The sequence below is a fragment of the Rattus rattus genome, chromosome 1 (assembly GCF_011064425.1).
Source record: "Rattus rattus isolate New Zealand chromosome 1, Rrattus_CSIRO_v1, whole genome shotgun sequence".
NCBI lineage: Eukaryota > Metazoa > Chordata > Mammalia > Rodentia > Muridae > Rattus > Rattus rattus.
In genome coordinates, this window is record NC_046154.1 from 27884165 (window position 1) to 27907026 (window position 22862).

At 52.3% G+C, this 22862-nt stretch overlaps 1 protein-coding gene across 1 annotated transcript; it reads left to right on the forward strand.

Annotated features, from left to right (window-relative positions):
• On the forward strand, positions 1 to 21900 carry Serinc2 (serine incorporator 2). The gene is made up of 10 exons (XM_032897013.1): positions 1 to 140; positions 10080 to 10241; positions 10842 to 11032; positions 11618 to 11697; positions 12101 to 12238; positions 14256 to 14425; positions 16671 to 16761; positions 17176 to 17311; positions 19725 to 19934; positions 21365 to 21900. The coding sequence occupies exons 1-10, from the start codon at positions 102 to 104 to the stop codon at positions 21498 to 21500; spliced, it is 1353 nt and encodes a 450-aa protein (XP_032752904.1). The 5' UTR covers positions 1 to 101; the 3' UTR covers positions 21501 to 21900.
• Positions 21901 to 22862: the final 962 nt, after the last annotated feature.

Here is a 22862-nt window from a genome sequence, read left to right on the forward strand (position 1 = left end):
GGGGAGGGGATGGGCTTGGGGTGGGGCCAGTCAAAGCGCCCCGAGTCCCACCGGATCCGGGATCCGAGGCTGGTGCCCCGCGCCCCGCGCCCCGCACCGCCATGGGGGCCTGTCTGGGGGCCTGCTCCCTGCTCAGCTGCGTGAGTGCCACCCCGTTCCTGCCGCGACCCCGCTCACTTTCTCTCTACCTTCTTCCTCCAAGTACTTTCTTCTTTTTGCTTCCTCCAAACTTGCCTTTCTGGGACCCCACCGGCGCCCTTCTTATCCTCATCCCGCAGTCGCTCCGCTTTGGCCGCGGTGCGCCGGACAGCTGGTGTCGCGGATCGGGTGACCGCGGGGGAGGGGTGGGGCGCGGCGCGGCGCCCTGGGCGCCGCCGCTCAGGGAACCGGGACACTGAGGCCAGCAGCGGGTGCGGGGAGCCCCGCGGCCACTGCTCGCTCCCCAGCTCAGAGCGCCCCCCGGGTGCGTGGCGCGTCTCTCTCAGGGGTGCGGGACTCTTTGTGTAACTGGCAGGGTTCCAGCCCCACTGTGCCTGCGTTTCTGTCTTTCTGGCAGAGCGTCCGTCATTCTGTCTGTCCCTGTCGCCTGGCTCAGTCTGTTCTTTTGTGTTTGTCCCGTTCACTTCTCTGGGGTTAGGGCTCTGTCTGTCTGTCTGAGCGTCACAACCAGCTCCGTCTGCACCCTCTCTCGGCGCGCAGTCTGGCCCGCTCACTCTAGGGCACTCTCCCTGGAAGCGCTGGACCCTTCCCCTCCAGCTCAAGATGGAAAGGGGATGGGGGTTGGGTGGGAAGAAGCCCCCCTCTCCCACCCCTCTCTTGAGCGAGGTTGGTGTCGGTTGTCACTGACTACCTGTGCCAAACTTTGGATTTGGGAAGACCCAGAAATCGAGGGACGTTGTGTGTACCCACCTGGTCGCCAGTGTTGGGGACCAGGCCGGTGGCCAGCTCTGTTTTGGGGCAGCAACCAGCACAGGGGAGGGGATTCAGCCATACCAGGGTGGGAGGCCCCTACTTTCCCTTTCCCAGCCCCCTTTCCTCTCCTTCCTCCCCTCATTAAATCTGAGGTTCTTTCAGACAGCTCCCTCCCCCTCTGGCCCCACACAAAGAGGGGCGGAGAGGGGCTCTGGCTGGCTGCTGAAGGACTTACATCCTTTGTCCCCGATTTGTGTGCGTGTTAGAAGCGGGTGCCCAGGCGAGAGCTGGGCATCTAGAGGTTTGCTTTGTAGCCATTTTCTGAGAGTGAGCTCAGTCTGGGGAGGCAGTGGAGTGGGTCCCTGGACACTGTTCTTGTCCTCTCTTGGGCTTCTCTTTCCACTGAAGTGTGTGTGTGTGTGTGTGTGTGTGTGTGTGTGTGTGTGTGTGTGTGTGTGTGTGTGTGTGTGTAAGTGTGCCTCACCCTGAGATGAGAGTAAGGCTATTGCTTCCTGATGCCCATACCCCTTCCTGGGACAGGTTTGCTTCCTGGTTAAGGGGGGAGACCTTCCCACTCACAGGCCACAAGATTCCCATCTGGTCTTGCCTGGTTACCCGTGCTCTACTGGGAGAGGGGTTGTGAGGGCAGTTCTGCCAGTCCTTAGCTCTTTATCTCTGAATGCATGAGCAGAAGGCTACCTCAGTACCTCCCTTGGTATACCCTTGCTGATATGGACAGATAAGAGGTGGAAATTACCCCCCAGCTCCTGTGTGTCAGCGAGTGGGCATTGTGGGAGCTGTTGTCACCCTGGAGGAGACATAGGTGGAGAATTCCATCTGGAGAGCAGAGCCAAGAACTGCTCTGAGTCACCCAGTCTGCAGTCTACAGAGCTGAGGCCAGCCAGGCTCGCTCAGATCCTCAGCCTACAGGGAGTTAGCTCTCTCCCCTCGGTTGCACAGTGAAAGCACAAGGGAATTCAGTCAGGCTTAAAATCTGAAGCCAGGGAGCTGAGAGATGGCTCAGCAGTTGGAATCCACGTTGGATTCCCAGCACCCACATGGCAGCTCACAGCGATCTGGAACTCCCGTTCTAAGGTATGTGATGACCTCTCCGATCGCCTTGGGCACTGCGTGCTTGTAAGCATGCACATGAAAAAAAATCTAAAATGATTTTTAAGAGTCTGAAGCCAGATGTAGTGAAGACACATGTCTGCCACCTCAGTATTCAGAATGTAGAGGCATTAGTTCAAGATCGGCTTCCACTCCGTAGTGACTTTCAAACAAGCTTGGGATATATATTCCCTGTCTAAAAAAAACAAAAAAAAAAAAAAACAAAAAAACTCACTCTTGGTCCAGGTGTCTTCTCTTACCCACACCCCCACCGCACTCTTGGGGGTGGAATTGGAAGCTACTTTGTGTCTAACATCTGTAAAGGATGCCCCTGGCTTTGTTTTCATTGACATTTAGAGTGCCAGGTGCTGTACTAAGGTCCCGGATCACCCTGTTTCACTGATTCTTCCTGAAGCCCTCTGGCATTGCTACCCTGTTTCAGAGATGATCATGCCAACAGAGGCTACCGCTCACTCTGTCCTTATTATAGGTCCGCACCCAAGAATTGAGTTACCTTGTGACTTAGGCCCAGCATTGCAAGAAGGATATTTATTTATAAATATTTACTTTCCTTGCTGCAACAAAATATCCAACGAAAGCAACTGAAGGAAGGGAGGGTTTATCTTGGCTCCTAGGTGGAGGGTTCTGTCTAGTAAGACAGAACAGACTTTGTGGCAAGAGCTTGTGGCCTCTGGTCACACGGCCCCAACAGTCAGGAAGTGGAGAGAGATAGATGCTTGTACTCAGGTCTCCTTCTCTTCCTTCAGCCCAGGACTCTAGCCCATGGAATGTTGTCATCCACATTTACATAGGTCGACCCACCTTGGTTATACCCTCCTTATAGACATGCCTGGAGGTTCGTCTCTCAGATTATTCTATATCCTGTCAAATTGACGATCACCAGTAACTGTCACTCTGTATATGTGTCCTTTCATTTAATCTCCACAGAAGACCCTAGTGTCATGATTGATATTTCCATTTCTGGCTGGGTTTGTGACTTCCTTGGTAGAGTACTTGCCTAGTGTGGACGAAGCCCTGGGTTCGATCCCCAGTATGGCACAAACTAGGCATGATGGTATATACCTATAATCTTAGCACTTGAGGAATGATGGCAGGATCCTGCCAGGTGGTGGTAGTGGTTCACACCTTTGATCCCAGTACTTGGGAGGCGGAGACAGGTGGATCCCTGAGTTTGAGGCTAGCCTGGTCTACAGAGTGAGTTCTAGGGCAGTGAGAGCTGACACAGAGAAACCCTGTCTCAAAAACAAACCAAAAACTAAAATTTTACATTTTAAATGAATAAAAAGAGGGACCCGAAGTTTTTGAGCGTCCTTAGCTTGAGTCTTGTGCCTGGGAATTGGCTCAGAAAACCCATCTCCATTTTGCTGATGGAGAAGCTGGATCAGCGAGATTCACTGATTCCCTCACAGTGGAACAGTATTAGGTGGTGGAGTGGGATGCTCCCTAATGCCAGCAGCACCCTGCTTCCAGGAAAACTTGCCCCGAGGGAGTGAAGGTTTTAAAGATTTATTTATTTGTACGTGTGATTGTGTGCATGCACACATGTGCATCTACAGAAGCCAGGAAAGTGTCAGATGTCCTCTCTACCTTTTCCTTTGGGGGCGGATCTCTCCTTGAACCTGGGGCTCATATTTTCTTGGCTTAGGTTGGAAGCCAGCAAGCTCCAGCTATCCTCCTGTCTCCACTCTGCCTAGAAGCTTGGTTACAGGTGTTCATGAGACCCATGATTTGTTGTGGGTTCTGGGGGGTCCTTGATGGAGCTGAAAACTCTTTTTTTTTTTTTTTTTTAAGATTTTATTTATTTTATATATGTGAGGTTCCTTCAGACACACCAGATGAGGGCATTGGAGAAACCATGTGGTTCTTGAACCAGGACCTCTGGAAGAGCCGGTGCCTAACTCCTGACCCTCCAGCCCCCTTTTTTTTTTTTTTTTTTTTTTAAGTTTCCGGTGGGAAAAAATATAAAAAGAAAATGCAAATGATCCCATCTGTTGCCTACAGCTGACCCCAGGAAACACACTCTTAACCACTTTCCTGGGTGTTCTGGTGCTGTTGGGAGGATTTTGTGTTCTCCTGGTTGGGATCCAGATGTTCACTTCTGCCTGGCATTTGCACTGGACAGGTGAGTCCTGCCTTAGAGGAGGGGATAGACTGGGCTCACAGAGGGTGAATCACACAGCCTGGACAGCCTGCAGGTTTTTAGGGAGGGTTGTGCATTTGAGCGACTGTACAAGGCATGGGCTTAAACCCCAGCTTGGCATCTTCCCATCTGCCCACTGTGGGCCGCACATAATCTTCTCCATGTCCATCGGAGGAACAATGGGACCCACCCCTCACCTGTGTAGCAGGACTGGGAGGGTGCAGGGACACATTTTACATTAAGTTGGCGGGTAGCAGCCAAGCCATAAACAACACACAGTGATGAGTTGCTGAGACTGCCAATGAGGAATTGGGGATACCAGAGACACCACAAAACTCAGAGCTGTCTACATGCAGACCCTGAGCTTGGCTAGTGTCCTTCCCAAGACCCCATTTCATAGATAAGGACACTAAGTCCAGGGATTGGGATGAGAGAGAGAAAGAGGGAAGGAAGGAGGGAGGGAGAGAGGGAGGGAGGGAGGGAGAGAGAATGCTTTCCCCAGATCAAAGCTGAAAGAGTTAGGACCAAGCTGGCTCAGGAACCACCCTGGAGAGCTGTGGGACCATCCAGCTGCCTCTCCTTCTGTGATTGGAGGCTGAGGGGGCTCAGCCAGTGGGAACTGTAGTTTGTGGAGGCTACAGAGGGCATCCCTGTGCCAGGTTTTTTGGCTTTTAAATAGCAATGAAATCATACCAGGTTATACAGTATAACGCCTACCACTGGGGTCTTTGATCTTTGTTTTAGTCTTTAAGGGCCTTGTCACTTATCTTAGACAGTCCTAGTTAAATGACCCAGCCTAGGCAAGTGGCATTGTCAGAGTGGCTGTTGTCAGTTCTGGCACTCGGCGATAACTGCCATCCTGTCTCCTGGTGTCAGTTCTCTCTTCTGGGTGACTCAGAGCAGCCAGTGACGCTCTCCACCCCTCCTCCACCATCTGCCTCCTCCTTCTGGGGCCACAGTTTTGTCACGACGCTTCTTGGCAGTGAGTTCCTATAACTTTTGAGGGGAAATCCAAACTCCGTGGTGTAAACTTTGAGGAAAGGTTACCTCCCAGTACCACTCCAGCCAACCCAGAAGTCCTGAAGATACAGTGCAGTTTGTGGGTGCTGTCTCTGCTGTCTTGTCCTTCTCCCTCTCTCCCCCCCTTGCTATCCCCCTTCCTTCTTGGTACTTTGTTTTCTCGAGACAGGGTCTCACATCGCTCGGGGTGGTCTTGAACCCATGATTCTCCTGCTTCTGATTCCCACGTCCTGGGAGTACTCACATGGGCTATCACCTCCAGCTTGGTCTGTTTGCATTGCTGGGCATCGAACTCAAGAGCATCGTGCACAAGGCAAGTGCCCGGTGCCTCTGAGCTCTAGTCTTGATTCCCAGTTGGGGCAGCAGGCTCAGGAAGATGAAACAGCTTGCCCACCCCACCCCACCTTTCCTTCCCTTTCCCTCCCCTTTCCTCTTCTCTTTTCTCCTCTCCCTTCCCCTCCCACTCCCTTCTCACTTTTTTTTCTTCTCCCCACTCCTTCAGGGTCTCACGTAGCCCAGGTTAGCCTCAGACTCACAATGTAGCCAAGGATGACCTTGAACAGCTATTCCTCCTGTGAACCACCTCAGCCAGGGTCTAAACCAAAGCATTGTGCAAGTCAGGCAGCAGCTGAGCTGCATCACGGCCTTCCGCTTTGTACTGACAAAACCCACACGGACTGACAAGGCAGCCACTAGTTCCTTTGAGCCAGGGCTCAGTGTGTGACCATGACTGACCTCAGGCAGAGGGGCTCAAGGGGCTCCTGCCCTGGCCTCCCTTGGCTTCATTTTAGTCAGTTTTCTTACAGTTCAAGAACATTACAGTTGTTCATACTGAAATGCAGCCATTTCCAGCACCGTCTGCAGCGTCTTTTCACCTCCGCAGACTGAAATCCCTGTGCATGTTGACTCTTCAGTCCCTGGTCCCCACGCCAGCTCACCGAAACCCCCTCTCAATGAATTCAGCAGGTTCCTTATACCGTGCATGTCCTCTGTGCTTGGAGTATGTCAACCGGAACCGGGTCACGCAGGCTGTAGCATGCGGTGGAATTTATTTATTTTGTGACACATCTTCCCGTGGGGCCCAGGCTGGCTCTGAATTGTCTCTGCCTTCCAAGTGCTTGGGTTTACAGGCATGCACCACCACACCCACGTGTGTGTGTGTGTGTGTGTGTGTGTGTGTGTGTGTGTGTGTGTGTGTGTGAGAGAGAGAGAGAGAGAGAGAGAGAGAGACAGAGAGACAGAGAGAGAGAGACAGAGAGACAGAGAGAGCAAGTTTGAAACCAACCAAACGGCGCTGTTTCTGCAGGGTTGAAGACTGAGTTAAGTCTTGTGTCAACTTAGCACTTAACTACTGGGCTGTGTCTTCAGACATTAACATTTATTTTTTACTTTGAAATAAGATCTCAGTAAGTCACCCAGGTTAGCCTCAACCTCACCCTGTAGTCTAGGCTACCCTGAGCTTGCAACCTTTCTGCCTTAGCTTCTTGAATAGCAGGTATTCACGCCGCATTTGGCTAGAACTTTTATTATTTTTATGTTTGTGAAATCAGCAGATGATAATCTAATTTCACGTGCACGTGCACGAGTACACACATGTACACACACACACACACACACACACACACACACACACACACACACCCCTACCTGCCCCCACAGTAGAACAATCCTGTTGTGGAACACCATGATGTGAATGACAGGCACCTGGTTGTCAGCTTCCTCCTGTTATTTCCTGACAGGGACAGCCCCATAGTGCACTTCCGGTGTTCCTGTGAGCTCATGGGTCTCCCTCCTGTCCAGAGACCAGTGTGTCATTAGGAAGCGGATCTAGTGGAAACTGGTCCAGACAGAGCCAGGGTGTCTGGCAGATCAAATGGGGTGGATTTGTGTGCTGGGCAGCACTGTGGTGGGCCCGTGTCTCTCTTAACCTGGGCCCTCTGGGTATGCATTAGGCTCCAGACACGCTGAGGTTTCAGGTATCAGGAGCCCCGGGAGGAGCATCTGGGTTTTGACCTCTATGAACCAGAGCGAATTGAAGCTGCATCTTGAGTGAACCTGGTGGCGTGTCCATTCCAAGTGTCACAAAGAGAAAGTGTACCGAGTAAGAGGTGGGGCCTAGGTGGAGTCACACATGTGAGGTGGGAGGGGGTTTCCTCCAGCCTAGCAGGGATTGTTTGCTTGACTGACAAGGTTAGAGATTAAACAGCACTCTCATCTGGGAGCCTTAGGCTGGGCAACGGTGTGTCTGTGCAAAGCCTGGCCCGTGGCAGCACAGTCTCCTGGGCTGACTTACAGACCTCGGTTATATGACACTTTTTTAGGGGTGGTGAAGGGGGTGAGTGGGCTGGCTTCAAATGCACTGTTTAGCCCAGATTAGTTTTAAACTAATGGTCCTCTTTCTTAGCTCTCAGACCCTTGCGTGCTGGGAATTATGGGATGCGTGGCTGTGCCCTGCATCGGTTTCACTTTCTCAGACGGGAAGTGTGCTGTGCGTGGATAGAGTGCTTTCCACCGGCCCCGCAGCTAACCCTTCCGATCACTTCTGTCTCCCAGCTTCCGTGCTGTGAAGGTGTTGCTGTATGACCTGTGCTAAGCCCTTTAACCTTTAACCTCATCATCCTCATGTGTAAAATGAGACATCTCTCAGGCTCATTCCAAGATGGCTATAGCTAGGAGGCTGGGCTTCAGGGAACAACCGGAAGGTGTGGCCGGAAGTTGCGGGAAGGGCGGAGCCTGTGACTTGGACTGTGGAGAACAGTCTTGGTGCGGCATTCAGCATCCTTGTTGCCTTTGGCCTTGTTAGTGACAGAGAGTTTCCCAGGACGGTTTCAGTCTGAGAGAAGAGGCAGATGGAAAGGCAGCAACAGAGGGTTGTGCCCCAAACATATCCAGAAAGTTCTCAGAGGAGCCAGAGCCTCAGAAGCTTCAGTCAGCCAAGTTGATGCTGTGGATGAGGTCGTTTCTGCATTTGGGGCTGTGTACCCTCAGAGGGTGCCCATTGTCCTGTGGATGAAAACCAGGGTCCCATGGGCAGGCTGCATGTCTGGTCCCACCAGCATGTCAGAGGACACACCATGCCTCCTCCATACTTCTTCCTCTGATGCCCTGGGGCAGGAGTGCTTTCCCCTCTGGCCCTGGCATTACCTCCTGGTCCTTTAGGTCCTTTACATCACTTCCTCAAGGAGGCCTTCTAAGACTTGCCATTACCCAGTCAAAACCAGCCTGGTTAGCTCTGTCACAGAAGTGGACCTGAATAGTTTATTAAATGTGGGTAACGTTTGGTGTAAGGTCTTAAGATCCACCAAAGACTGTTGCTCTTGGGTTCTTAAATACTGGGTGAGGACTTGGACTGTTTGTGGCTGGCCAGGGAGGCTGTTTCCTCAAGGTTTGTGCTTGAAGGGACTGGCTTTCCAGAGGAGAGAGTCTCCCCTTCAGTGACTCAGTTATGGTATAGCCTCCCTAGTCACTCACTCAGTGGTTTCAGCCCAGGAAGGCTGCAGGTTGGATGGTGGGTGATGGGAAGCATTACATCACCACCTGCTGCCCAGAATGAGGTCAGCCCCAGGCAAAACACAGCTGCAGAGAAGTCTCAGTTCCCAGTGTTTGAGTGCCTGCCTTAGATGCATCTGGTTCCTTGCTGGACACTTCAAGTTCATTGAACACGTAGTTTATGATTCTCTAGTAGGTTCCTGATATCACGTCTGGGTCTGATCCTGTGACACAAAGCAGACCAAAATAAATAAATAAATAAATAAATAAATAAATAAATAAATAAATGTCCGTCCTTGTTACAAGGAAGGTACAAAGAACATTAGAGTCGTAGAGAAAAATGAACCGAGGAAGAGACAGGGCTCTCAAGGAGCTTGCATTCTGTCTGTCTGACTGTCTGTCTGTCTGTCTGTGACAGGTCTCATGTCACTGAGGTAGGCCTCAAACTCACTACGTAGCTGAGGCTGGCCTTGAACTCTTTATCCTCCTGCCCCAAGGATTACAGGCATGAGCCACCACCTGGCTGGGATTTACAGTTTAAACACCCAGGGCCGGAGAGATGGCTCAGTGGTTAAGAGCCCTGGCTGCTCTTCTAGGGGTTCTGAGTTCAATTCCCAGCAACCACCTGGCAGCTCACAACCATTGGATCTAAGAGATCCAATCCAATGCCTTCTGGTCTGCAGATGTATATGTAAGCAAAACATCAAATGTACATAACATAAATACACCTTAAAAAACAAACAGGGCTGGAGATTAAGAGCACTGGCTACTCTTCCAGAGGTTCTGAGTTCAATTCCTAGCACCTGCATGGTGGCTCACAGCCATCTGTAATGGGATCTGATGCCCTCTTCTGGTGTGTCTGAAGACTTACATACACAAAATAAATATTTTTTTAAAAATTTCTTTAAAAACAAACAAAAACCAGTTTTAAACACCCTGCTTCATTCTCAGGACTACCTGTGACTACCGTTGTGACACCCCCCCACCCCGTTTTATGGAAGATGACAATCATCAGTGACAGCTGGCCCTCTGATTTCTTTTTGGGGGGTTCTTTTTTTTGGGGGGGTTTTTTTTCGGAGCTGGGGACCCAACCCAGGGCCTTGTGCTTCCTAGGCAAGTTTTCCACCACTGAGCTAAATCCCCAACCCCTGGATTTCTTTTTTAACCACTCCTCCCCCCCTTAACGATAAAGAGTGTGTCCCCAGCCCTCTTCTTCTGCCTATGGGCTTTGTGGTCCTGCATGGATTCAGTTTTAGTCCCTAGCTAGAAGGTTAAATGGGTTCATTACAGACTTGAAGACTCGGATGCGGCAGCTGGAGGGTGGGGGGTGCTGCGTGCTCACGTGGGGGAAAGGGACTAATGAGGCTACGGTTCCTGTTTTCCCTAGGCATCCTGCCTCTGTGGCTCTGCACCCTGCATCCTATGCAGCTGCTGCCCCTCAACCCGCAACTCCACGGTGAGCCGCCTCCTCTTCACCGGCTTCCTCTTCTTGGGGGTGCTGGTGTCTATCATCATGCTGAGCCCTGGAGTGGAGAGTCAGCTTTACAAGGTGAGTGTCTGGAAAGGGCTAGGGAGGCGCCCGGACCGTTCCGCCCTCCACAGGCAAAGGTAGGTGGTTGAAGTTCCTGGTACTGATGTTGTGCCGGTGGCTGGGGTAGGAGGACACCTGAACAGGGTGGATCTCCGCGGAGAGTCCTATTCGTCACCGCTGCCCTCTACAGGCAGGTCCCGGGAGTGCGTCTCCCCGAGAGTGCTGAAGCCCAGGGTGGGAATCTTGCCTTGGTCTGTGCATAGGTGTGGATCCCTGCGGAGTCCGTCGAGAGACCGACTCTCCCGGGGTTCCGTGGGCTTCTTAGGTGTTCTACAGAAGGCAGGAGGGGGAGACCGTTCTGGGAAGCAGGGCTTCACACGTCGCAGTATTCAAACAGAGTAGGTGATGGGAGTGGGGTGGTGGTGATGGCGGGGGCGTCAGGGAAATGGTCACCTAGGCGGGAGCCGTGATGGGATAGGCACCTGGGTGGCCTTTCTTAGTGTTCAGACCAACGCGGGATGGGAAACAGGCCTTAGAGACGGAGGCAGGCTCAGACCTGATGGGAGACTGCAGGGTTCTGGTGGGTGGGGTCCTCAGTCCTCCCTGTTGTCTCCGCAGCTGCCCTGGGTGTGTGAGGACAGGGCCCAGCAACCCGTGGTCCTGCAGGGGCCCCTGGACTGCGGCTCCCTGCTGGGTTTCCGCGCTGTCTACCGTATGTGCTTTGCCACAGCAGCCTTTTTCTTCCTCTTCATGATGTTAATGATCTGCGTCCGCAGTAGCCGGGACCCGCGAGCAGCCATCCAGAATGGGTGAGGGGTGACCCTGGTACACTCCCCCTGTGCCCTGTGGGCTTTTCTCCCCAATTCCTGACCCAGAGATCTCTAGACCCCACCCATTACAAGCCCGAGGTCAGCCTCAGCTGTTCCTAGGAGCCGTCCACACTCCCTGGGGCTGGTTCTCCTAGCCTGGCTAGCCAGCCCCAGGAACAAGCATGTCTGGGTTTTTATGTCATGACTGGAGATGAAATGTCAGTCGTCCTGCCTGCAGGACAATCACTTCACCAATTGCACTATCTCCCCAACCCCTACTCGCATCCATTTTTCAAATGAGGGAAAAGCTCAGAGAGGGTAGCCGTTTACCTGAGCTCACACAGCAGTTTAATAACAGTCTCATTGCTTGGTTCTGCTCACTGACCTGAGCTCCAGGCTTTTTCTCAGAAAGGGAAAAAACCTATGTCTATCAGATCCCCAGGAAGGCCCTTCACCTGTCCCCCGCCCTGTTTCTTGCGGGGGTGGAGTTTCTAGGCTGCCTCTGCTTTGGCTCTGTATGTCCCTGCGGCCCACCACTCAACTCTCCTGCCACCCACCACTCAGCTCTCCTCGTTTCTCCTGCAGGTTTTGGTTTTTTAAATTCCTGATCCTTGTGGGAATCACCGTGGGTGCCTTCTACATCCCTGATGGCTCCTTTCCCAAGAGTAGGTGGCTTCAGGGACAGCGGAGGGGAAGGGCAGCAAGGAGGGTGGTGGGTGGGTGGTAGGGTGGGTGGCTCTTTGCCTTGGCATCTCATGGACTCCAGGTGGCAGCTGGTCCCCCACATCCCCTTCACTAGATAGCATCCTGCTGCTTGGCTTTGACGCCTTCGGGTAACTCGGTCTGGGGGACCATCTGTCATGAGCGCTACTTGGCCAAACCAAGAGAGGGGGACCCTACTTTTCTGGGTGTCCCCCATGCAGAGTATGGATTTAGGGACAACTGGATGAGTCTGTGTGTTTGAGAAAAAACACCTGACTGAAGCTATGCTGGAAACCCTGGGGACCTGCTGTCCTCACAGCTGCTCCTGTGGCCCCAACCACCTGCCTCACAGCCCTCTCCCCACAGTCTGGTTCTACTTTGGCGTCGTGGGCTCCTTCCTCTTCATCCTCATCCAGCTGATCCTGTTCATTGACTTTGCTCACTCCTGGAATCAGCGGTGGCTGTGTAAGGCCGAGGAGTGTGATTCTCCAGCCTGGTACGCAGGTCAGTGCCGTGCTGGCCTCCACGCTGAGGGCTTGGGTGCCTCACGTATCGGGGTCTGGAGTGGAGGAAGTCTGGGGAGAGGTGGAGGAAGAGACTGATTGTGGGAAGCTGCCCGAGGGACCGTGAGGGGGGTGAGGTCAGTAGCTTCTGTAGGACAGACTGCACGCAGCAGAAAATGGGCCAGGCTCTTTTGGTGGGGACTTGAGTATACTTTAAGTGGTGTCTGGTCATTGAAATCCTAGCAGCAGATTGCCCTGCTGAATTTCTGGCACTTATTGTAAGTCTGCAAGAAAGGCTGGGCTAGCACCTATTGCTCTTCTAAAATATGATGACGTGAGTTTATAGTCCCAGAACCCACACAAAAAAGCACAATGTGAGCTGGGTGGTGGTGGCACATGACTTTAGTCTCAGCACTTGGGAGGGAGAGGCAGGCCTCTGAGTTCAAGGCTGGCCTGCTCTACAGAGCATTCAGGACAGCTAAAGGAACATGGTCTCAAGACAAAAGAAAGAAGAGAAAGGAAGGAAAGAAGAAGCCACAGAAGTATGCTGCTAGCTGGCACCTCACAGGCTCATGCTTAATTAGCCGCCTTACACAGCTGAGGACCATCTGCTTAGGGAATTGAGCCGCCCACAGTGGGCTGGGCCCTCCTACACCAATTAATAAGCAAGGCAATCTCCCGCAGACGTTGGTTTCCCACAGGTCAATCTGATTTGGACAGCTCTTCATTTGAGACTCCTTTTTCAAGTGACTCTAGGCTTTGCCCAGTTAACAGTTAAAGTTAACTATGACAGTGGCAAATAAGGTGAAAGTGTTTGTCACACAAACTTACTGACCTGAATTCGGTCCCCAGAACTTACATAAATGTGGGAGAAGAGACCCCTCAGAGAATCCAGAGTTGTCCTCTGACTTTCACATGTATGCCATGGCACATGCGCCCCCACACATCAACACACACACACACACACACACACACACACACACACACATGCGCACACACACGGGCGATAATAATTTTAAAGAGATTAAAGGCATGTGCCACCACCACCCAACTGACATTGTGCTTTTTGTGTTAAAAAAAAAAAAGGTAAAGAAGCTAGATATGATACTCACACCTGTAAGCCGCATTTGGGAGGTGGGAAAAGGAGGGTGGAGAGTTCAAGGCCAGCCTCTACTAAATAGTGAGTTGGAAGCTAGGCTGAACTACATGAAACACACCCCCCTCTCAAAAAACACAATAAAGGTCCCAGCGTGGTGACACATAGTTTAATTCCAACACTCTGGAGGCAGAGGCAGACGGATCTCTGTGAGTTCGAGGCCAGCCTGGTCTACAGAGTGAGTTCCAGGACACCAAGACTGCATAGAGAAACCCCATCTCAAAGCCAACAGCAACAGCAGGGGCAGCAGCAGCAGCAACAACCACCGGATCAACGAGACTAATTTAGAAAACGGAATGTTTTGAGTTTGAACTGGAGCCTGGGTTTATTGCTGGCTTAGTCGTCGTTAACTGTTTTTCTAGATTACAAAATTGTAGCACATTCAAGCTACAAGACTGTCGAAGTTGTCTTTAGACAGAGATCAAACATATAACGATGTATAAAGGCTGGGTCTCATATTCTATGTGGTCTTGAGGTCAGCAGAGGCTGTCGCATCCCCTGGGACTAGAGTCACAGATGGTCGTGAGCCACCATGTGGGTGTCGGGAACTGAATCCTGTAAGGGCGAAGAGTGCTCTCGAGTGCTGATCTGTAGCCATCTCTCCAGCCCTGCAAATGCCTTTGAATGACAGGGGAGCAATGATGTCTTCTACAGCGTAGTTAGTCTTTATTGCACTCAGCGTCACCTCCACATAGCACGCAAGTCATTATGGGTTGGATTGGGAAGGAACTCACGAAGGCGCTGTGGGGAGCCACTCCGTATGTTAGGAAACTGAGGCCTGTGGTAGGAGAGCAGCTTGGGTGGTCGGTGCTCCTTCCTCTGCCTCCTGCACCTGAGCATTGCTCTGTGCCCTTTCGCCCAGGCCTATTCTTCTTCACCTTCCTCTTTTACCTGTTGTCCATCGCCGCCGTGGCGCTGATGTTCGTCTACTACACGGAGTCTGGTGCCTGCCACGAGGGCAAGGTCTTCATCGGCCTCAACCTCACCTTCTGTGTCTGCGTCTCCATCATTGCTGTCCTGCCCAAGGTCCAGGTGAGCCTGCGCATTGGGCGAGCAAAGCCTTTTGCAGATGTTCTGCCTGCATATACGCCTGCACTCCAGAAGAGGGCGCCAGATCTCATTACAGATGCTTGTGAGCCACCGTGTGGTTGCTGGGAATTGAACTCAGGACCTCTGGAAGAGCAGTCAGTGCTCTCAACCGCTGAGCCATCTCTCCAGTCCTACGGAAGTGCTTTTAACAGTGCTGTGCCCCTCTCTCCTGAAGTGGAGAATGTCCTTTTAGGGTTGCTGTCAGGATGGAGTTCTGACTAGGCAGATAGGTTTCAAGCCGACTCCAGCTGTTGCTATAGTAACCAATGTTGTACCAGTCAAGAAAAATGATGTTCGGAGTTCAAATGGAGGTATTGGGGAATGGGGTGCAATTTCCTGACATCCTGTCCCAGACACTCTGTGACAATGGACAGGACTGGCAGAATGGTCCTTTGTTCTCTAGAGAGTCTCCCTAACCCCTGAATATACCCACAAGGACTTCCCGGTTTGGATCTCAGCGTTCACAGGTAGCTTAAGTTGTGTGTGAGTGTGTGTGTGTGTGTGTGTGTGTGTGAGAGAGAGAGTAAGAGTGTGTGTGTGTGAGTGTGTATGTGTGTGAGTGTGTGTGTGTGAGTGTGTGTGTGAAAGAGTGTGTGTGTGTGAGTGTGTGTGTGTGTGTGTGTGTGTGTGTGTGTGAGTGTGTGTGTGTGTGTGTGTGTGTGTGTGTGTGTGTGAGTGTGTGTGTGTGTGAGTGTGTGTGTGTGAGTGTGTGTGTGTGTGTGAGAGAGAGAGTAAGAGAGTGTGTGTGTGTGAGAGAGAAAGAGTGTGTGTGTGTGAGTGTGTATGTGTGTGTGAGTGAATGTGTATGAGTGTGTGTGAGTGTGAGTGAATGTGTGGGAGTGTGGTGTGAGTGTGTGAATGTGTGTGAGATCTGTGTGTGTGAGTGCGTATGTGTGTGAGTATGTGTGTGTGAGAGAGAGAGTAAGAGAGTGTGTGTGTGAGTGCGTGTGTGTGTGTGCGTGCACGCGTGCTCATTAGTTCAGAGGTTGGGAGCCTCTCTTCTGTTCAGAGCCTTCATTTCCCATGGTGAAGGTTGGAGCCTGTGAAGGGCACATGGGGCTCATTGGGTGGACACCTGCTGTCACCAGGCTCTGCTGTGAGGAAGTACAGGAAGGAGGAGGGGAGGAGACAGCCGTTACTGGCACCTGTCACCTGTGTCTCTCACTCCTCAGATTGTCATCTCTGCTTCACTAAGAAATGAATGGGCTTAAAGGAGTAAAAGGGGGTGGGGATGGCTCAGTAATGTGCTCTCTGTGCCAGCGTGAGAGTCCAGATACCCAGCATCAAGTCAGAAAGGTCAGGTGTGCTTATAACCCAAGAGCTGGGAGGCAGGGACTGCCAGTCCAGTCAAATTGGTGAGCGCCAGGTCCTACTGAGAATCCTTGTCTCTCAAAAAACAAAGGCAATGATGGTTCCTGAGGGACAACAGCTGAGGTTGCCCTCTGACCTTCATCTGCATGTGCACACACACAAACACATGCAGACTTTCTCACACAGCCACTCTCAAACACACCCACATGTACACACTCACACTCATGTTCTTTCATACACACACAAACATACAGACACACAGGTACGTGCACACTCACACACACACATACACTCACACACTCGCCCATATGCACGCTCTCTCTCACACCGTCACTCACTCACACACACACCCTTCTGCAAGAAGAAGAAGAAGAGGAGAGTTAGCAAGGCTAGTAAACAGTGGGGCTGGGATTCGAATCGAGGTTGTGCATGGAGTGTGGAGTCGGGGGAAATCCAGCAATAGGACTCAAGGCCAAACGAAAGGAGTTTAGTTACAGAGCTTCGTGGATCACAGGCAGGGAGCTGGTAGGGCATGAGTTACCATAGCAGGAGCCCAGGACCTCATTTCCCTCTCTAAAGCCCCCCACCTCCACCCCCAGGCAGAGGGGCCAGCAATATGTCTGGTTTCAAAGCCACAGAAGGGCAAGAGGTTTACAGAGCAGGCCGAGTGTCGGGGTGTCTGGGGTGTGACAGTGGGGTATGGGCAAGTGAAACTGAGCAGACAGGAGAAGCTGACCTGAACTTTCACAGAAGAAAGGGTGCTGGTCATGGGGTTTCAGGAGAAAGAATTAGGACTCCAGTTTGGGGTGGGAAGGAGCGGTGGGTGGTCTGGTGGGCTGAGTGGCCTGGGCTCTTACCTTTGAACTTTTATTGCCAGAGTGCCCAGCCTAACTCGGGTCTGCTACAAGCTTCTGTCGTAACCTTGTATACAATGTTTGTCACCTGGTCTGCCCTATCCAACGTCCCTGGTGAGTGTGTGTCAGGCCGCTACTCCAGTGCGGCCTCCTGAAGTGTGAGGGACATTGCAGGTGTCTGGGATACCCAGAGGCACAGGGTGTGGGTGGGGGGTGGGGTGGGGTGGGGGTAGGGGTGAGCATGAGGGTCTCATCTGCTCCTGGAATTGTTTGTCTTTCATTGTATCTGCCATGTGCTGCTGGGCCTTAAAAGGTCGTGTGTGTGTGTGTGTGTGTGTGTGTGTGTGTGTGTGTGTGTGTCTGTCTGTCTGTCTGTCTGTCTGCCTGCCTGCCTGCCTGCCTGCCTGTCTGACTGTCTGCCTGCTTGTCTGTCTATCCTCTTTAGTCAGCTCTCTGCCTGTCCTCAAAGTCCCCTGACTCTTAGATCTAGTCAGCTAAAGGTTCAAGGTGTCTGTGTTCCTTTCTCAGACCAAAAATGCAACCCTCACCTGCCCACTAAGAACGGGACGGGCCAGGTGAACCTGGAGGACTACAGCACAGTGTGGTGGGACGCCCCGAGCATTGTGGGCCTCGTCATCTTCATCCTGTGCACCTTCTTCATTAGGTACCACGGGCTTGTGCTCTGGGAGGGGTACTGCGTGGGGAGGGAGGGAGGACCGGGAGCTTTCTACGGCTGTGGTAAACACCACGACCAAATCCAGCATGGCAGGAAAAGGCTCGTTTGACTTATACATTTCAATCACAGTCCACCATGGCGGAACACTGCTTGATAGTTTGCTTTCTTATACAATCCAGGCCCATCTGCCCAGGGGTAGCGCTTCCCACAGGAGGCTGGGCCTTCCCACATCAATCATTAATCAAGAAAATGGCCCTTTTAGTTGGCTCTCTCCCCGGGGATTGAACTCAGGTCCTCAAGCTTGGCAGCTGGTGACTTGACCCTCTGAGCCATGTCCCCGGTCCTGTTTATTCTTTTTTGTGAAAACTTTTTTTCCTTATACCATTCATTAAAACAATGCTATGGACTAATAGACACGGCAAAAGAATCAACGTATTAAGACACAAGCTGTAGACAATTCCAAGTAAGGGGCTGGAGAGATGGCTCCCGTGGTTAAGGGTCCCGGGTTCAATTCCCAGCACCCACGCAACAGCTCACAACTGTCTGTAACTCCAGTTCCAAGGGCTCTGGCACCCTTGTGTCGACAGACAAGCAGGCAAAACACCAATGCACGTAGAAAATAATAAGATTGAGAAAACTCAAATCAAAAGGAAATTCCCAAGTGTCTAATGCACTGACTCCTTCATTAGCCAATGGAAAGCCCAGGAAAGGCCGGCACCCAGAAAATAAAGTCCAGGCCTTTTAAAAGGTCTCCTTGCATATGTGAGCATGACGTGTGTGTGGAAATGCATGGACCACAGCACACATGTGGAGGTCAGTGGAGTCTGTTCCCTCCTTCACATGGATTCTGAGGAGGAAACTCAGTCACCAGGCTTGTGCACCAAGCCCTTTTACCTCACCAAGCCACCTTGACAGCCTATGGCATGGTTTGGCTTTCTTTTCAATGCTGAGATTTGGCCAGGGCTTTGCTTGTGATAGGCCAGTGCTCTGGTACTGGCCCCCTTGCCCCGCCTTCTTTTCCATAAACATGAAAGCAATCGCTAAAACAAAATCCCTAAGACTAATAAAGTTTCAGGTTTCCAGACATGGCCCACGCCTGTAATTCCAACCGTTGGGAGGCAGAGGCAGGAGAGAGGGTTGCTGTGAGGTTTAGAACAGCCTGGGCTCTATCGTGACTGAGTTCCGGGGCAGCGTGGAATACATGAGACGGTCATACAAAACAACCAGAGTTCCGGATGATGCAGTGGATAGAGTACGGTTGTGTGAACGTGACGGCCCGAGCGTGGCTCTCCAGCACACTACTGTGACCCCTGCCCTGCAGGGTGGGAACAGGGGCAGTCTCAGGAGCTTGCTGGTCACCTAGTGAATCTGAAATGTCAACTCCCAGGACCAATGAGAGACCCTGCCTCAGAAAAATAAAACAGCTGAGCAGTTGAGGGAGAAACCTAACATCATCTGGCTTACACAAGTGTTTACACACACACACACACACACACACACACACACATGCATACATGCATAAACCACACACACACATGTGCACATATATGCATGCGTGTGAACACACATACAATGTTACTACAGGCAAGGACATCCACATATACACAGGCACACATACACATACACTCTCTATCCTCAAAAACAATTGTATAAATTTCCTTCCATTGCTGTGATAAATACCACAATCAAAAGCAACTTGGGAGGAAAGGATTTACCCCAGCTTACGCTTCCAGGCTACAACCATTCCATCGTGGAAAGATGTCAGAACAGAACTCAAGCTGGGGACCTGGAAGGAAGCAGACGCTGAGGCAGGAGCTGTGGAGGAGCGTTGGTTTCTGGCTTGCTCCCTATGGCTTACTCAGCCTGCTTTCTTCTGTAGTCCAGGGCCACCTGTCCGTGGTGGCACCACCCACAGTGAGCTGGGTCCTTCTGGCTCCTCCTGCTTTGGCGATTAATCAATAAGATGTCCCAAAGACTACCTAGAAGCTGTTCTGATAGAGGCAATTCCTCAATCGAGGTTCCCTCTTCCTAGAAGACCCTAGTTTGTGACAAAAACTTAACCAGTTCTTGGTTTGGTGATTTTCAATACTTGGTACTTGGTACTCAGTACTCCGTACTCAGTATCTAGCACCTGTTCTGGGAATGGTCCGAAATACTAGTCTATACCCCGTTCAGAGCATTCGTGAGACACATTGAGGAGTCCAGGGTTCATGGAGGGTATATTTTACGTGGGGACATAAGGAATTGGAGTAGAGCTGAGGGTCTGAACAGTTTGTTGGTTCCTGGGAAGGAGCCAGGACCACCTAGTACTGTGACCAGTCCCATGGCTCGTGGGACCACACCCTGCTGTGTCCGTCCATCTCTGTGAGTGGCCCTAACAGCCTGCCTTCCTCTCCCACAGCCTGCGATCCTCTGACCACCGTCAGGTGAACAGCTTGATGCAGACAGAGGAGTGTCCAGCAGAAATGGTGCAGCAGCAGCAGGTGGCCGTTGGTGACGGCCGAACCTATGACAATGAACAGGACGGTGTCACCTACAGCTATTCCTTCTTCCACTTCTGCCTGGTGCTGGCCTCCCTGCATGTCATGATGACACTTACCAACTGGTACAGGTATGCCGCAGCGGCCTGGTGGGTGGCAGGGCCCAGCCAGCCCCAGGTGGATTCACCGTGTGCTTCCTCCAGCTGCTCCTGGGTGTCCCGGTCTCTGCTTGGAGCTTGGGAACATAGGTGGCAGGGTCTGCCTTAGATCCCCATAATCCAACCCTGCTCTGCCTTAGTTCCCCTGTTGTGCCTTCTTGGCCCAGCTTCTGTTTTGTTTGCTCAGAGGCCAAAGGGGACAGTTAGGAGGCAAGGCTGGGATGATCAGGGCGACTATGTTTGCAAACCAGGCCTGGACTGCGGGGGAGTCCGGTGAGGGATGCATGGAGGGGCAGGATTAGGATGGGGCTCAAAGTCAGACTCAAAGTCTGAATTAAGGGTCAGAGTCATCAGGCAGTGTTGACACATATCTTTAATCCCAGCACTCAGGAGACAGAGACAGAGGGGATCTCCGTGAGTTTGAGGACAGCCTGGTCTACAGAGTGAGTTCCAGGAGAGCCAAAGAAACTTTGTCAGGACTATTGGGGAGCCATAGTTTGTCCATATACACTGGGACTAGGTCCTTTGGTAAACACTGAGGTTCAGAGGCAATCAAACCAGCAGAGGGGGGCTGGAGAGATGGCTCAGTGGTTAAGAGCGCTGACTGCTCTTCCAAAGGTCCTGAGTTCAAATCCCAGCAACCACATGGTGGCTCACAACCATCTGTAATGGGATCTGATGTCCTCTTCTGGTGTGTCTGAAGACAACTACAGTGTACTTATATAGAATAAATAAATTAATCTTAAAAAAAAAAACAGCAGAGGGGCAAGGAGCTGAAGTTGGAGTCATAAGGTTGGGGGCCAAGGCCGAGTTATTGGATCAAGAACCAAAGTTGGGGAAATGCAGGGATAAAGTTAAGTTCATCAATCCTCAGGGATGGGGAGCCAAAGAACTCGGTGACAAGGTCCTAAAGACAGGGCTTCTCTATGTGGCCTTGAATTTGAGATCCTCCTGCCCCACTTCCTGGGAGGCTGGGGTTTCAGGCCTGGGCCACTGACCCTTGGGCTTTTTTGTTTTACTTTTGTCTCACGTAGCTCAGGTTGGTCTCACACTGATTCTGTAGTGAAAGGTGGTCTTGAACTCCTGATCTTCTTGCCTCTGCCTCCCAAGTGCTGGAATTATAGGTGTGCATCACCAGGCCTGGCTCAGGGTGACAAAGGGAGGGACCAGGAGTCAGGTCAAGTCAAGGCCTCAAACTAGAGTCAAGGCTGGAGTTGAGGTCGTTTGGGTCTGTGATCCAGGGTCATAGGTCAGGTGTCTCCAATGTGAAGCACAGGGCTTGGAGTTACAGGGTAAAAGCCAGGGTTGAATTTAGATGTCTCGGCCTGGCTCATTGGGTCAGGGAACAAGACGGAGGTCACAGGATTGGGGACCAGGCTCATGAGACCGATGGTGTGTTCCAGCCCTGGGGAGACCCGGAAGATGATTAGCACGTGGACCTCGGTGTGGGTGAAGATCTGTGCCAGCTGGGCAGGGCTGTTCCTCTACCTGTGGACCCTGGTGGCACCCCTGCTCCTGCCCAACAGAGACTTCAGCTGAGAATGCCCTGCAGCCTGCCTACCTGGTGCCTTGGGGCTCAACAAGGGCCAGCCCACCGCTGGCCACACTTACCCACTCTCCTCCAGGACCTGCCCGAGTCAGGATTCTCCATTCTCAGTGCCTCCGGGGTCTGGGGGACATTGTACTCTGTCTGATCCAAGCCCCACCTTCCTTTGACCATGGTCATGGGTACTCACCCCTGGGACAGAAGTAACCCCTGTTCTTAGGGTCCCGAGAAGAGGGCCTGAAAGGAGAGAGTGGTCCAGAGCTGCTCAGCTGAGGGGGGTACCCACCTTATACACTAAGGCCTGTGCTCCGGGCCTCCAGAGCCCACCCCCTTCCTAGACCATGTGCCTTACTGAGTCTCTAAGACTTCACCCAATAAACATGCCTGTATCCATGTGTGCTTTCCATGTCTTGAGCTCCTCAGCCCTGGTGTGAGGCCCCACGCCTCCTTAGCCAACCTAGGAGCTGGGGCCTGCCTGGAATGAGGGTCTTGGAGAGGGTGATGAGCTGGACAGGGCTGGCCTCAGGACCCTTGTTTACGGTGTCTGCCCAGGAACTCCACTCCCTCTGCCCCCCTCAGCCGGAATTCATAGTCTGGACCTCACCATACCCTCCTCTAAGCAAGCGCAGCAGTGGTCCTTGGGCTTGATGCCATGGGAGGCCAGAGAAGACCCACAACATTCCTGGACCTTGAAATACCTGAGAAAGGACTTGTACTTTGGAGCCACCAAGCCTGCCTGGCTCTGAGGAGGCCAGGGCACCTAGCTCCTCAATGATTAGAGGAAAGTGTGCTGCCTAGTTTAGTTGGTCAGGGGCTTCGGCAGTGGTTCAAGGAGTGCGGCCTGTGCACCAGGCTCAGCCAGAGATGCTCAGTGGTGTGATGGTCACAGACAGGTTCCTGTCACTGCACTGCGGGTCATGTGTCCCGCCCACTTATGGGTGTGGCCTGTGGATGGGTGTGGCCTGTGGATGGCATGGCCCGTGGATGGGTGTGGCCTGTGGGTGTGGCCTGTGGGTGGGTGTGGCCTGTGGGTGGGTGTGGCCCGTGGGTGGGTGTGGCCTTAGGTAGTTCTTTGAAGGTCTGCTTGGGTTCTGACTACAGTCTTGCCTTGGGCACAGCCACCTCCTAGCCACCCCAGGGTTTTGGGGAGTATAGCAATTCAAGCAGACATCCTGAAAACAGCAGGAAGCATCGGGAGAGAGGAGTGACAGTTGCTGAGGTACACAAGGCCAAGAATGAGGGGCTCAAGGGCAAGTACAAACTGGGGTGCCAAGGGCATGTGGGGTCAGAAGAGAGTGAGGAGATAGTGTGGGCAGGATGGTACACAGGGTCTGTGGGGAGACCAGGCTATCCCA